This window comes from Marmota flaviventris, chromosome 2, assembly GCF_047511675.1.
Source record: "Marmota flaviventris isolate mMarFla1 chromosome 2, mMarFla1.hap1, whole genome shotgun sequence".
NCBI classification, from domain to species: domain Eukaryota; kingdom Metazoa; phylum Chordata; class Mammalia; order Rodentia; family Sciuridae; genus Marmota; species Marmota flaviventris.
Genome location: NC_092499.1, coordinates 85,953,277 through 85,970,359, shown reverse-complemented (window position 1 = coordinate 85,970,359; position 17,083 = coordinate 85,953,277). Strand labels below are relative to the sequence as shown.

Here is a 17,083-nt window from a genome sequence, read left to right as displayed (position 1 = left end):
CTAATTTAACAGAGTTGACATTTATAGGACATTCCACCCCACTAAATCAGAATAAATTTTCTTCTTCAGTACATATAGAAAAGACATAACCATAGTGTGGGTCATAAAACAAATCTCAATAAATTTCAGAGGATTCAAATTAGTTTGATTTCAGTGGAATTAAATCAGAAACCAAGAACTAAAAATAATATGAAAAATTTCCAAATATTTGGAAAAAATAACATTTAAAAATGTCTATGAATAAAAAAAAGACCAAAGGTAGAAAGTACATGGTATCAAATGAAAATGAAGGTACAAAGTGTAAAAAACTGAGATGCAGCCATAGCAGTCTTCAGAGGTAAATTTATAGCACTAAAAAAAAAAATGCCTATGTAAAAAAAAAAAAAAAACGGGATTCAAATCAGTAATTTCTGCCTTCTACCTTAGAAAACTCACAAAAGAAGAATAAGTAAGACTGAAATTAAGGAAAAGAAAGAAAATAATAAAGAATAGACATTAGTGAAAGAGAAAAAAATTCTTCAACAAAAAAACAATCAAAACCTGATTCTTTTAGAAGACAAATAAAATTGCTAAACCTCAGGAATGAGAAAGGCAACACCACAACATATTCTATAGATATTAAAAGACTAATAAGGGAATATTTTGAACAAGCAATACAGTCAAGAACTTTGATAAAAGGACAAACTCTTTGAAAAACAAAGTATCAAAGTTTGTGTAAGGAAAAAAAATAGCCAGAATCCCTGTATCAATTAATAAATTGATCTGTAGTTAAAAACCTTCCAAAAAAAGTACCACTGACCTAGATGGCTTCACTGGGGAATTCTTAAAAAAAAAAACCTCTGTACAAACTTTTTCTGAAAATTAAATAGGAGGAGGGAATACTGCCCAACTCATATATGAGATAAGTAATACTTAAAATACCAAATCAGACAAAGAATGTAGAAGAAAAAAAAAACTACAGATACATATTTCATATGAATGCTCATGCAAAATTCTTAACAAATTTTATCAAATCCAACAAAATATAAAAGGATATTGCTTTATGACTAAATGTACTTTATTCCAGGAATGCAAAGTTTAAGTAACATCAAAAGATCAACCAGTATAATTCACTATACTAAAAACAAGACCAAATAAACAAATATATATGGTCATTCTAATAGATGCAGAGAAGCATTGAAAAAATATCCAACATTCATTTTTAATTAGAAATTCTTAGCAAATTAGGAATAGAAGGGAGGTTCCTCAACCTAATGAAAAATATCTACAAAAATCTATAGTTAACTCTATTCTTAATGGTAAAAGATCCAATGCTTCCTTCAAAGATCAAGAAAAAAAAGTCTACTCTCACCATTGTTCATTTTTACATAGAAAATTTTAGCCAGTGCAGAGAGGCAATAAATAAAAATTAAAAAATAAAAACTGTTGACAAATGACAGCATTATCTATGTAGATAAATTCTGTAGCATTTACCAAAAGGGTGAAATATTAATAAATAAATTTTATAATGTTTTAGAATAAAAGACCTATATACATCTTTTTGTGTTCCTCTATAGTAGCAATGTATAATTGAAGAATGAAATAAAAACAACCATTTCCAGTAGTATCAAGACAAATAAAATACTTCAGTTTCAATGTGAGAAGAAAATGTGTAAGAAGATGTGTACACTGAAAAATATAGAGTATTTCTGAGAAAAATGTTTAAAGATTTTAAAAAACATTTAAAAATGTTTTCCCAAGTCAAGGAAAAAAATACCATGTTTATGTTTCAGAAGACTGTTAAGGTATCATTTCTTTCTAAATTGATATATAAATCTAATTCAATCCCAATCAAAATTTCAAAAGGCTGTTCCAAGAACTAATAAGCTGCTTCTAAAATTCCTATGATAATATAAAGGACCTAGAATAGAAAAAATAGCTGAAAAAAATAATAAAACTGGAGAATTTACATGCTTTGTTTTCAAAATTATGTCACAATAATTAAGACAACAAGGGGCTGACAGAAAATTCATCCACAGAGGAAAAAGAGAATTCAGAAATAGGCCTATTTGTATATGATCAAAAATGAAATGATAATTTAAATGGGAAAAAAAAGAAGTCTTCTCAAAAAGTGGTGCTGAGGCTCTGGGGTTGTGGCTCAGTGGTAGAGCACTCGCCTAGCGTGTGTGAGGCCCTGGGTTTGATCCTCAGCACCACATAAAAATAAATAAATAAAAACAAAATAAAATACAAAAAAAAAAAGTGGTGCTGAAACCTGGATTTATACATGCTTGAAGGAATTACAATTTGTACATCATAGCATATATAAAACTTAACTGAAAATGAATGTCAGTCTTAAAGGTGAAATTCTAAACCTTTTAGAAGAAAATACAATAAGAAATCTTTGTGACTCCTTTGTCTTTTAGATACAACACCAATAGCATAATCTACAAAAGAAAAAAATAATATATTGGAATTTACAAATTTTAAAAACTTTTGATCTGTGAAAAACAATTAAGTGAACTGAAAAACAAGCCACAGAATAGGAGAAAAAAATGTGCAAAGTAAATGTGTGATAAAGGACTTATATCCAGCATGTTGAAATAATAAAAACATATTAAAACTCAGTAATAAGAAAGCAACCAATTTATATGGAGTCAATGATTTGAACAGGCACTTCTCCAAAGAAGTCAATAAGCATATAAAAAGATTCTTAATATAATTTATCAGTAAAGAAATGCCAATTAAAATGACATTAGGTTATTATTACACAAGTATTAGTAAGTCTTAAGTTAAAAAGACTGACCATTATCAACTGATGGGGAAGATGGGAAGAAAATGGACCTATTGTAAACCACTGGTGGGAAAGTAAAAGAGAACAACCAATTTGCAAAACACCTAAATCATTTCATAAAAAGGGAAACATATACCTACCATATGTTCCAACCATTTTATTTGTGGATATTTACCCAAAAGTAATTAGACTATATAAAGGCATTGTGACACACACCTGTAATCCCAGTGACAAAAATTCTCCAGTGTACTTTCATTTTGAATTCAGACTGGCATTTAGACAATCCAGTCAGATTTAATGCATGCACCATATACAAACACCCAAACCAAACAAAAACAAACAAACAAATAAAACAAATCCCAAATTCCATAATTCTGTGGAATTCAAGAACCAAAAATTTGGGAGTTATTGTATTCTAGGTGTATGGGTATACACCACAGGATTTTAGGTTGATCCCACAGATACATAATTTGAATACTCATAGGCTATTGAGAAAGCAAGAGAGAACGTTCTACCTGGCCATCCTATCCAACAATATGAAGTAAATATTTAAACCTCATAAGCTATAGAGGTTTTTAGCGTTGGCATAGCGAACCCATTACTGACTTGTATATTCCAACAGATTTCTCATCATGACTGACACAAGGCTGCATGATGGAGCACAAAGGGCACAGGAATAGATCTCAGGGTTTAGGTGCTGCCTCTGTAATTTGCTTCCCCGTTCTCACTCTCAACCCCTCAAAGGCAGAGGTCATTTTCCTCTGGATTAAGATAGTACCTGCAAATGTCTGCTAATCTGAACCAATTTTCCTTAATAAATCAATCATTTTTCTCATCAAGACTCTGTTTGGAAGCAGTTAGGCTAGGAATGCTGGGCTAGCTGGAAAATTGAGATTTAGATAAGAAGGAAGTTTGCTTCCATGGCAGGTACAGATCAGCATTATCAACTAAAGTTTTACAAACAAAACACAAATTCCCAAAGGCCTAGGCCCTACCACATACCAATTAAATCAGTTCTACAGATAAAGCCGACATCAATGTTATAAAATGCTCCCCAGTGAAGATTGAGAATCACTGCTAGAGACTTCAGGCCATTTTATCATGAATTTCAATATGATCTTTATGATTCTAGAATTAGTCTCAGAAATAGACTCTGTAGTTTTTTGGGTTACTGACTGCTCCAGACATCACTTTCTGTTAATGGCCTTTTATTCTTTCCTCACCCTCTTTGGATGATCATAATGGTGTATTTCCATTCTTATGGTAACTACTCAATCCTGTTTTTTGTTGTTGATATGGTTTGAGGTAACATTTCTGAACCATGTTACTTTATCATAGGTAAGTGAGCAGGAAGAATCATATTTTCAATAATTCTTTGGTACTCACTCTAAATTTGTAAAACAAAAAAAAAAGGTCAATATATTTCCTTCATAAAAATCTTAAACATGTCTAAAGATAGCAATCAGATATATTTCTAATCTGAGAAACCAATTCATTGACATTTTCTTATAGTTCTGTTTTTTTTTGCCTTTTCAGTCTTTGATTTAAATCATTCCAGTTTCCCAAAAACCATCTCTTTATTGCAAATACCACTGTAAAGGCCAAAGACAGCATTTCTCTTTTTATTTAGTTGTGTATCTAAAGTCATCATTGAAAATAATGAAGGATGGCAGAAAATATAAATTCCTTACTGGGGAAAGTGGTGTTATTTATATTTCAGATGCAGAAAAATGGTGTTTAACTATTATGAAAAATCATTCTTATGAAAGTACTAAATATGCAGAAAATGTTTCCCTTATTCTCATCAAATATTTTGAGGTTACCAGAGCTAATAGTAGTGTCAAATATTTGTCGGAAACAATGGCACATCAATATCTCACATCCAACTCCATTAGGAGAGATAGAAAAGCAAATTATTATATTTTACCTTTATACAAGTCCTCTCCAGTGCATTTGCTAATTATTAGTCAATCTGTCTCTTGTTGCTGATGACTACTTGTTAGTATATGGCAGCAGTGCCTTCCAAGGCTGCTGTAATTGAAGGTTGCAAGAGCTTCTATTGCTGAGGCACACACTCCAACTTAAGACAGATGTGATCAGCCTTGTTTTTAACAAGACTGAAATAACTGGAAATCTGTGATTTGGCTAATTGTAGGCTTCCTGAAAGTATCTTAATACAGGAAAAACTTTGGCCATTCTCTGAAAACTGCCTTCCTTAACTCTAACTGCTTGGCAGCCCCATTCTAAATGCCTCTCATCTCAGGTTATCATAGACCAGAGAAAGCAATCACTAGACCATTGAGTAAATAACTGATCTTTAAAAAATACTTAGAGGTAAGAAATGAAGTCAAATCAATTCTTGTGGCAGAAGGTATTAAGTTAGCACTGCCTCTAAGACAGTAGACTCTCTGGAGCCAAAGGTTCAAAACTCTGACAGATGGAACTCAGCTCTTAATTTTTTCAGTAGTACATAAATGTCTTCAAGACCATACTTCCTCTGGTGCTCATTTCTCTCATTATCCTAATACTGGTACAAGAAATGGCTTTGCAAGATATACATACTACCTTCCTTTCACAATGTGCCTTATACCCAGTCAAGAGAGATCCGTACCCTGAATCCAAGTTTTAGAAGGCTCTGCTCTGGTCCCACTCTTCCTGATACCTGTTCCCCCAGTCCTTTCTAGGCCACACTCCATTTAGCAAACTTCAGAACTTCCTGACCAAAGAAGCCTGAGACCACTTCTAGGGCCTACAGCCCTCTCTTTCAGGTTCATTCACCTGATAACTAGGCAGGCCAGCAGGGTTTGTGGGAATGTGCATGGAGCTTGGATGTGCAGACTAGTGTGTGCTTGACTCTTTTCTAGGTGGAGTGGAAAGCAGGAAGAGAAGAGTGGTAGGCTGTGCAGTGGAGCCACCTATACCTGCACAACAATAAAAAGTCTGGGATTCTTAGTGCAAATCTGAAATTCCAAATCTTCATGTAGGATAGAATAAATCTTATTCTATTAAGTTGATATATAAGTTGAGTTGATATATAACTTTAAAAATTTAGACACATGATATACTGGCCTCTGCCCCAGGCCCAGTTCCATGCATCCTCTATAGAAATTACAGACTGCTCTCTACTTAGGATTTTCAAGGCATTCCATGTAAATTTCAAACCAGAGAAGTTTGACATTTTGGAAAAGGAAATAATCAACATAAAACTATAAATATTTATGTAAAAACTTTATAAAATGCATTTGTCATTTGGGGACCAGTTATTTTCTATTTTAAAACTTCTCATGTAAATACACTTATGCTACTATTCACAAAATATATCTGCAAAAGCTTTATACACCTAAAAATATGCAAAACTCTTTTAGAAAAATGAACAATTTTTCTCACTGCGATTTTGAGGGGCATGCCCAAACGAAAAAAAAAAGGCTCTAATAAAGTTTAATGTTACTATGTCTTATATAATCCTTACCAGATGCTTAAAATATTGTTGCCTTTCAAGTGTGAGTAAATTCATTTGTATAGTCATTCATTCACTAAACATCTATGCATTACCAACTATGGGCCAGACATTCTTCCAACTTCTGGCCAAAGATGGATAAAACAAATAGATAATATGGAACTCAACATTGAAGGTAACAAGGAAGCAATTACAATATTTGATAAATGCCATGAAATTATTAGAACACATCAGGGGCAACAAACCCAATCTTGGAATATAGAAAACTTTCCCCAAAAGATGTCAGCCAAGTTGAATGCTAAAGTTAACTGAGTAATTTATCTGGCAAAGAAGGCAACTAAAAATATCTAATCAGAAGACTTCTATATTCCATCAGACAGTGATATGGAGGATAAAAAGACAGTGGGAAAACAATTTTTGTTGACTGCCAGGCACTATGAAACTGCTTTATATACACTAAATAAATGATCTTCACAACAACAGGACAAGGAAAGTATTATTAACCCATTTTTTTTGAGTCGAAAACAAGGACTCTGGGAGAGTAGCAAATTGCCCTCAGTGATGGGAACAGAAAGTTGAACAATCTGGATTCAAATCCAGTATTCTTTCCATTACTTTAAGGATAACAAAGATGTAAAGTCAAATTCAAAGAAAAGTTTGTCTCACTCTTTGCAGTCAGTCAGCTAAGATCTTCTTTGAGAGATATATCTACAAACTGTGCTCCAGCTTTTAATAGTCACCACTGATAACAATATGCCTGAGTGTGCCCAGAAGAGCAGATGGAGGGTCTGAACTTGTAGTAGCCATTTACATGTTCTCAATGGGTAGTTGTTGGACATCCCATATGAGCTCTGTAGCATTTGGTTCTTTCTTGGTCATTAAAGGTCACTCAGTGTTTTTATTAAATAGACCCATTTTCAGCAAAAGAAAGAATAAGAGAGGTAAATAGGGAGCCTACATCCTGGGAACAAATCTTTACTCCTCACACTTCATATAGAGCCCTAATATCCAGAGTATACAAAGAACTCAAAAAATTAGACAATAAGATAACAAATAACCCAATCAACAAATGGGCCAAGGACCTGAATAGACACTTCTCAGAGGAGGACATACAATCAATCAACAAGTACATGAAAAAATGCTCACCATCTCTAGCAGTCAGAGAAATGCAAATCAAAACCACCCTAAGATACCATCTCACTCCAGTAAGATTGGCAGCCATTATGAAGTCAAACAACAACAAGTGCTGGCGAGGATGTGGGGAAAAGGGTACACTTGTACATTGCTGGTGGGACTGCAAATTGGTGCAGCCAATTTGGAAAGCAGTATGGAGATTTCTTGGAAAGCTGGGAATGGAACCACCATTTGACCCAGCTATTCCCCTTCTTGGTCTATTCCCTAAAGACCTAAAAAGAGCATGCTACAGAGACACTGCTACATCAAGGTTCATAGCAGCACAATTCACAATAGCAAGACTGTGGAACCAACCTAGATGCCCTTCAATAGAGGAATGGATAAAAAAAAATGTGGCATTTATACACAATGGAGTATTACTCTGCATTAAAAAATGACAAAATCATAGAATTTGCAGGGAAATGGATGGCATTAGAGCAGATTATGCTAAGTGAAGCTATCCAATCCCTAAAAAACAAATGCCAAATGTCTTCTTTGATATAAGGAGAGTAACTAAGAACAGAGTAGGGACGAAGAGCATGAGAAGAAGATTAACATTAAACAGGGATGAGAGGTGGGAGGGGAAGGGAGAGAGAAGGGAAATTGCATGGAAATGGAAGGAGACCCTCGGGGTTATACAAAATTACATACAAGAGGAAGTGAGGGGAAAGGGAAAAATAATACAAGGGGGAGAAATGAATGACAGTAGAGGGGGTAGAGAGAGAAGAGGGGAGGGGAGGGGAGGGGAGGGGGGATAGTAGAGGATAGGAAAGGCAGCAGAACACAACAGACACTAGTATGGCAATATGTAAATCAATGGATGTGTAACTGATGTGATTCTGCAATCTGTATACGGGGTAAAAATGGGAGTTCATAACCCACTTGAATCAAAGTGTGAAATATGATATATCAAGAACTATGTAATGTTTTGAACAACAATAAAAAATTAAAAAAAAAATAAATAGACCCATTTTATCTCTAGTCACTAAAAGTTAAAGTTTCTTCTGCTTCTCTGAAAAGCCATATGTTAGAAACCATGTATGTAATCTGGCCTTAGATTATAGAAATGGTTTTCTTCTCTGTCATTATCTCAAAATTATAAGTTATATCTAGTAATGTAGGTCAAATTGCCAAATAATTCACTTTATGATTACACATGTAGTACGACAAAGTATTTCTGTATTGATTTTCATAAGAAAATATGTTTTCTGGCATCCCTATACAATTTGGAACTATATCCTGTGATCTAATCACGGCTTCCTAGAGTTACACCATTTCTTTTAACTCTGTAGAAGTGGAGACTGAAAAATTTTGAGGAGTTAGTTAAGCTTCATACCTGGGATGCAGGTCTGCCTGTGAGAGAAGCAGTTTATGTATCCTAGTCATTATATCTGATTTTGATTGCATTGCAAAATTGAGAACTTTCAAGGTGAACTAGCCAGGGCAAATTTCTAAAGTTAATGATGGACAGACTACATAGAATAATTTGAAATGTAAAATAAAAGGAGAAACTCAGTTAGAGGCTTTTATTCAAATAAGCAAACTTGTGCTTTTCTAAATGATTCCAACTACATTCTACTCATTTATTCACAAAAAGTATTATGAAGAGCCTAATGAGAAAAGAGATAAAAAATTGCCAAAGAGGGTATTATATTTTAGACTAGATGGTAAGGGTTGTCCCTCTGTGGAGTGCAAGCTTGAACAGAGCCTTTAATGTCATGAAATTTATGTGGAGATCTAAGTAAAGAAAATTCCTAGCTAGAAGGATTAGTCAGAGAATAGAAACAAGGAATAAGGTACAAGAAAGGCAGTGTGATGGAAGAAGTAAATTAGGAGCGGGGAGAGAAAGTGAAGTATATGTGGAGAGAACTGGGGCTGGAAGGGAGAAAGATGATGCAAAAGAGCCCTGAATATCATGGTAAAGAGTCTGGATTTTATTTAAATGAATGGGAAACAACTGGAGAGTTTTAAGTAGGGAGATGACACTATATGATTTATATTTTCCAAGACTCGGGTAAGAAAACCTGACCACAGGACTATAAGAATGAACCAAAGGAGATCAGTCTGAAAGCTATAACAACTGCTCAAGAGGTGACAACAGATGCTGAGGCAACAGCAAGTGAGTCAACAAAAAATGATACAACGTGAGATGTGGTATGATAGAGCTGAAAGAACTTGCTGATAGATCCAGGATAATACTTAGGTTTTTGAGTTAGCTATCTGGGAAAATTGTGGCACCATTAATTGAACTGAAGGGAAATGGGAGAATAACAAGCTAGGGAGAAAAAAACACCAACGGGTGGGTTTTAGACATGTTAAATATAAGAGATGTATTTGATATCCAAGAAGAGATATTGATTGGACTAAGAAATTTGTACTCAGGGAAAATGTTAGCGCTGGGGATAAAAATTAGAAGTACCAACATAAAGATTGTATGTAAAGCCATACGAGCCACTGAAATTTTTAAGGGATCATCTTGGGACCGAGTTTAGATGAAAAAAGAAAAAAAGGTAGACAATGAATTCCAGAGCCTTCTTGTTTAGAGACTGGGAAAAGGAAGAAGACTAGCAAAGGAGACTGATTATGCTGCTGGCATGGTGGAAAGAAACTCAGAAGAAAATGATAATTATGGAAGCCAAGAAAAAAAATGTAATAAAGAAAGAAGGAGTGATATGCTATGTCAATGTTGCTGAAAGCCTGAGATAAGTATACCAATACTTTATAAAAAAAAGTTCTTACAGAAATATTAATATAAAAATTAGAGGCTCTGCATTTATTTAGTTGGAAAAATGAGTTTACAGAAATGCATTATTCTATAAATATTAATTAAACTATCACACAGTAAAATTTAGTCTTTAATCTGAAAAGAGTGTGACAATTGTATAACATTAGTTTTTATGTCAACTACAGCCTTATCACAAGAATAAAACAATTAGCCCAAATGTCAATCAGAAGCTTCCTTGACAGACTACCTATAGGTGGGAGAGAATTTCTTCCAACTCTGAAGAATTTTATCAGCTGCTATGTGAGCTGTTGAGGCAAAACAGTAGGATCCTAAACTTTAACAAATGGACTAATACTAAGTTCTCCTGTCAAAATGCTCCCTTATCTGGTATATATTCAAAAAATATGTTCATGGAATGTTACTCAACAGTAGTTTAAGTAAAACATCTTAGAAGGCTAAAAAGTAGAATGAAACAAGATAATATTAAAATCCAATCCAAAGGATACTATTAAATTGTCTATTCCTCAGACCCCCTCCATCTACATCAGGAATCCATAGGTTTATCACATAAGTGACTAGATTATTTAATATACCTACAAATGGTGAGTGCCAGGAACATAGTAGCCCTCAGTAAAAAGTTGAGTTGTTTTGAACTTAATACATACTTTTGGAATTTTTTAGTAAGCTCTACTATATAGGATTCAATTTATAACTGTTCCTCAGAAGAGACTTAACCAGTTCCAAAGAGGGGGAAATAGTCTCAAAACATACTGGTTTACTCAATTGCTTTTTTTTTTTTTTTTTAATTCTTTGGCAAACTTATGTAATTTCATTTTCTTGTCATTGATTTCCCTATACTATCAAAAATGATGCTTTCTTTACTATTTCAAACTAATCATAAAATTGCTAAAAAACTAAAATTCAATTTGCCACATTACTGTTAATTTGAATAATGGCTGAATAAAACATGGGAAACGCTGAAGCAGCATTGATTTCTAAAACATCTTGCACTTTCCTCCTCCATCCCTGTAAAGTAAAGCTCGGATGCTACGCACAATTACACAAGAAAATCAAGAAAGCCATTACATTCAGCATTTTGTCATGATCATTGTTACCATGGCAAAAAGTAGGCTTAGTTTAGCACAGCTGCTACAGGCAAGGTCCCCTGGCCTTTTGTAAAGCTGAGTAACAATATAATGCCAAATTCCATAGCCTGCCACTGTTTCTTTTCCAGGACAAGGCTGTTGTCCACAGATGCTACTATCTCATTCCTTAATGCTCTGGCCCAATGTCATCTTATTTCCGTATTGTTCCTGGTGGTCAGTGACCAAAAAATGTAGTTAATCTAGGAAGGTTAACACTTGACATACCTCCTCTCCTAAGAGGAAAAAAATGTGGGGTGTGACAATTTAGGCCTGCAATAATAGTAAAAAGTGAAGTTTCAATAATTGTTTTATACAGGAAATTAGCACTGTGCTGGAAATATTGCAGGCTTGGGAGTGAGAGAAATAAATGCAAGCCCATGGTAACCAGCTAACTGGAATATTATTTCTTTCTTTGAGAATCAGATTAGTTATTTGCAAAATGGGGGAAAAAAACTAACTTCCTTGTGAGGATTAACTGAAACAGTCTGCAGGACCTGGCACATGGTAGGTACTCAATAAAATAGTATTATCCTCACACTAGCTTTTTTAATTGCTCAGATTATCATCTCTTCAAGAATGTTGATAGAAGTTGGTAGATGAACTGTTTTCTACTGTTGGAAGGTAAATTATTTTCATCTTTCATATTTGGATATTTTAGAGAGTTGAAGATAAATTATTTTTTAATGGTCTCACAGTAAGTACAAATTTCACATCAAAATGATAAAAATCCAGTGTTTATATCATAATGTGCACATCTTGTCATCCATATTTTAAGTGACACCAATGTTATCACCATAAAATAGGGAACAGAGTATATACTAATTGTGACCTTATGTGGAGATATTTAGTTTTAAAAAATAAAGCAACATTATGAAAGCAGAGAAGTTTCAGTGATCTGAAATGAATACATTAATCAAGACCCTATATTTACTAGGGGAAAAAAAAGGCTACTAGCATTTTTACCAGCTAAACAAAATATTTTTTCTAATGAGATTTCAGCTGAGTATCGTTTATCTTAAGAGAAAAATAATGGGACCTTACCTATTCCAGTAGCTCCAGAACTGGTCATGCAGGTAGGCGTGGTGGCTACATTCATCACCAAATGAGGCTTTGCTTTCAATCCAGTGAATTATGTGCCCTTCTACAGCTAAGGGACAAAGCATTACTAATACACAGTGAGGGGAAGGGAAGATTGAAAATTCTGAACTCTGCACAGGCCTCTCTACGCTTCACGTTAATGAGCAGAGGGTTAGCCCTTACCTTCAACTATGGATGTAATTATGAAACAACGCATTGTGCATGTTCATCACAAGTAACATTTATGCTACAGTCACATGCTTTTATTTTCATCACACTCTTTGAAACTCCCTTCCCTAGTTCTGAGACTACTGTTCTATAACTTGACAAGAGGCATGTCAAACAGACCAAAGTGAGTCTGGCTATTCAACAGAACTGTTTTAAAAATTCTAAATTTGAAGAAATGAGGTGAAAATGGCAACCCATTTCTTAAATATATGTAAAGTTTTTATGGCACAGATTCCTTCTGAACCTATTATTTTCTGCTACTTCAAAATCATCTTTTCCAACTATTTCACCCATACATGTAAAGTATTATAAAGCTAATCTCTGGTGACGTTTGCTAATCTTAACATATTAAAAGAATGGAAAAACATATCCCCTTTCCCTATAAACAAACAAATAAGTGAGTTTAAGGACTTACCAACTGGAACCTGTAAAATAAAGTCTGGTGTTTTGTCATAACCCTTTGCACGAAGCTGATCTTCATCTACAGGAAGAACAAATACTATTACTTACGATAGTATTCCATTAACAAGACACCAACATAATTGTTTTTCTTTCTTAAATATGTGTAAAAATTACTAATGCAGTCATACATATCTTTCTTATGCATGCAATACTATGTCAGAGTAAATGATTTTCTTAATAAACCTGAAGCACAGATACAAAATGCTTCTTTGTTCCTTTTGCATTTTTATGTCTTTATTATAAACATCATTAATCCAAGCTGTCATAGAGCCACTTTTTTTTTTGTAATTGAAAATACTCAAAACAAAAATATATACTTACCAATTGAAAGAAAAGAATTTCACTACTATGACCATCAGTAATCATTAATGTTATCAGCTAATATTGACAATTTACAACTAGGCCCAAGCACATTGGCCATTACAATTATGAAACAAATACATTCATTAAAGCCGATAAGAAAGTTTTGGTTTAACTAGCAAAACTATTCCTACACACAAGAAAAGGACAATGAGATTACTAGAAAGAATTAATTATCTGCTTAATTCCTCTGGCATGTCACTGTTTTGGGCATTTTATTAGCGTTTTACAACTAACAGTATGTAATTTTGAAAAGCAAACAAGCTTTAAGATTTTTTTTCCTAAGTCTGTTCAATTTCTTGATCCTTTGTAAACATCAATGATCCATTCAGAAGGAAGCAGGAAAACAGGAAGCTTGACAAAGTTGAAAAAACTCACAAGATGTTTGATTAAAAAAAAAAAAAAAAAGATCCTTCAATATTTTCTAAATGCTGTCCTTGACTTCTAATGGCATTACAATGTGATTTCAGAAATGGGGAGTTCTCCATTAGATTTTGGAGTGACCTGGTCATTCAATTCCAGACATGGCTTTCTGTCTTCACCCAACCTCAACTAATGGCCCAACCAAGTAACAAGGAAGGCTGTGTGGTCTCTTAACACCTACTGGGCTGTTGACATTGCCATGCATCCCATTCGCCTTCCTGCATCACCTTTGATTAAAATTAATGGCCCATTCCCAGTGTTGGGTAGCTTATTTCCAATCCATTTGTCAGCCCAAGACAGTGGTTTCATGGCCAATGTTCAGAAACACTGTTTTAGAACACTCTTGTGTATATCTTGAAAGGTCAGCATTTTAAACATAAATAACCTTTTAATAACAAGACACATATTTAAGTAGATATTAAATTAAATTTTGTTAAAAGTCAAAATCTTTAACTATCCAGATTTTGAAGGACTGATACCAGAATTTGAAACAATTTTCCTTCCTTGAAATATACATATAAAAAAACTACAAGTAAACTGTTCAGATAATAAAACATAAAGTAATATCAATTTTAAAATAAGAGAAACTTGAAACTGGGCTATAGATGAATAAGATTAAAAAAAAAAATCTGTTCTCTAACTGTACTTTGACCACAACAAGAAGAACATTAATGGAAAAGGCATTTATTAAAATAAGCTCCACTGCCTTGAGCTGATGTTTTAGATAGGTGATGAACAGTTTTAAAAGCTGGGTTGACATTAAAAAAGATAGATTAATATTTTATTAAAACTATCCTAGCTTGATCAACCTTTGCAGATGCTAAAATCTGTTTCAGAAAGAAAAATGATTATGTTTCTGACAGCAGCTCAAAACAAAATTTCAAAGGTCACCAAGCAATCCAAATGTACACAGAGAAATCCCTTTAAAAGCAGATACACACTTCTCTTCACTGCACCAAAATTACTAGTACAATACCTGCAATTTAAACTGCATGACTTGCTTAATGTGAAAACTTAAAAACCCAAGCCCTAAAATCTGAACACAGAACATCAAATGAGGCTAGGGAAATTTTCTATTATTTTGTGGAGAACTTCAAAATACCACTGGTGCATATTCATTACTCCCCCCTTCCACACACATGTATACACACACACATACTCCTTTTCTCCTTCCCTCTCACTTACTCAATATGAGGCTGATCAAACCAATAGTAATTGTACCCAAAGGACAGCATCTAGAAGTCTATGTCATCACCAGTAATATCAGACTTGTATTTTTTATAATAAGAGGTTATTCCAAGCATCTGAAACATTTCTTCCTTTATTTACTAAACTCTCACTGCCTTACATTACCTGTTTCAACCTTCATTGGTTTCTTTCATTTTAGTTTTCCTAAGAAAGGAGGAGGAAACAACTTGGCAAAGTTCAGAGGAGATAACAGAATAAGTACAGGAAGTCTACTTGTGAACAAGTGGCCTTGCTCACCTACTCTAGGCCCCAGGAGAAGTTTCTATCACTGATCATGTCTTTGGAAGACTTTTAAGGTCAGCCCCAACAATATGGCCTGATTTCCTGGCCTCTGCCTTATGCTTCTTTCTTGATTCCTCAGACCCTTAAAGATTTCTTACCAGTAGTTCATTATCCAAACCATTGGGTATAGATTTTAAACTGGGCTGACATGCCAGGGTCTCCTCTGGGACCTTGAGGTCATGTACCTCAGTGATCAGTTCATGCTACTTCCCTTCATGCTTGTTCTGTTTGCTCCCTGTACGTTGTGCATGGGCCTGCCTTTCATATCTTGCACTTGATGCTGTTTCTCTGAGGACAGGAATCTTTCCTTCTCATTTTTTAACATCCTAGTCTCATCACCAGCATATTCTCTATACACACTTAATGCTGAAAAAGGATAACTGAATAAAATACAGGTATATTAAGAATAACTGTGTTTTCATCAAAGCTTTCCTAGACTGGCAATAATTTTCCTTCCTATTTAACTCCCTGTGCAGAGATAAAACAGAGAGGTACCAAATTTGGCCCAAAGTTCATTTTATTTGATAATTCCTGCTGTTATTTTCTATCTTTGGTCCCTAATGTCTGAACCTAAGGTTCACCTCATTTGTAAAGGAGGGGACTGGGTGCCTTTTGTTAACACTGATGGGAATCTCACTTTTATTTATTATTTTTTTTAAAGTCAGTGGGTCATCAACAACATTGGACTTATGCATTCCTTAAGGTCTGGGAAGAATTTCTCCACAAAACCCAAGCTGTGTCTGGTGCTATTGCTGGGCCATCTCTTTGGTCACTTTTCCAATTTCTTTTATGTCTACTAATCTGTTCAGATTTTTGTCTCTTCTATAGAAAGTTTCACAGTTTATATTTTCTTTGAAAATCATACATTTCATACAGGTTCTAGTAGTACTTTCATATATATTTGAGCTAAGTAATTAGTTTTGATTCTTTGAAATGAGATGTTTAAGTAATCTGTTGTTTTCTTCAAGAAAAAAGATCAAGATTTAGAAAAAACATAAGAATAATATTAGCTAGAATGGGGGGTGATTAGGTCAATAATACAGGAGAGAACTTTTAGTATAATTTCCTCACAAATCAATCTCCAAGTTCTGCATTATACCTTATTCAGTGAATTTAGCAGATATGAAGTAAGGCTCTTCTGGTTTAGGTATATTCTTTTTAAATCCAATATAATTTGTAACTACTAAGTTCATTAATGTCCTAGTTCATGTGTTCACTAATAAAATAAATATAGAATATAATCACTTAAAAGCAGACTTCTTAGTCTTTAGGGAAAAAATGTAGAGTTTTTAGATAATGGCTGTCTCATGAAGCACAGTATTTCTGAGCTAGTTAAGTCTTAGAGTTACTAGCCTAATATTCCGATTTATTCATAATAAAAGTGGTCTAAAGAAGTTAAGTTACAAGACCTAGACTTCTCAAACTGTTAAAGATACAGGATAAGAGCCCACGTCAACCAAGCTACCGTTTGTCCTGAGGACCACATACCACTCTTCATTATGGGACATATTTAAATTTGATCATGTATAATACTTATGAAGTATATGAGGATTCTTACTTTCCTCTTGTAAGAACAGTATACAGCCACCTGTCAGATATTAGAGAATACCTGCATGAAGAGGAGATGGACCAGATAATCTTGATTTCTAGCACTCCAATGATCCTCTCCCCAATATAACTTAATAAAAAAATAATATAATTGCATCCAAAGATATAAATTGATGTTAATT

General features: G+C 34.0%; 1 protein-coding gene across 2 annotated transcripts in view; it reads right to left on the bottom strand.

Annotated features, from left to right (window-relative positions):
- Cdin1 (CDAN1 interacting nuclease 1) overlaps window positions 1-17,083 on the bottom strand; it is a 223,499-nt gene that overhangs the window by 85,201 nt on the left and 121,215 nt on the right. For both annotated transcript variants that reach the window (XM_027926229.3, XM_071608070.1), the window contains exons 9-10: window positions 12,994-13,059; window positions 12,315-12,420 (exon numbers count right to left, since the gene is read on the bottom strand). In XM_027926229.3, coding sequence (XP_027782030.1) covers window positions 12,315-12,420; window positions 12,994-13,059 — 172 coding nt within the window. The remainder of the gene's footprint in view (window positions 1-12,314; window positions 12,421-12,993; window positions 13,060-17,083) is intronic.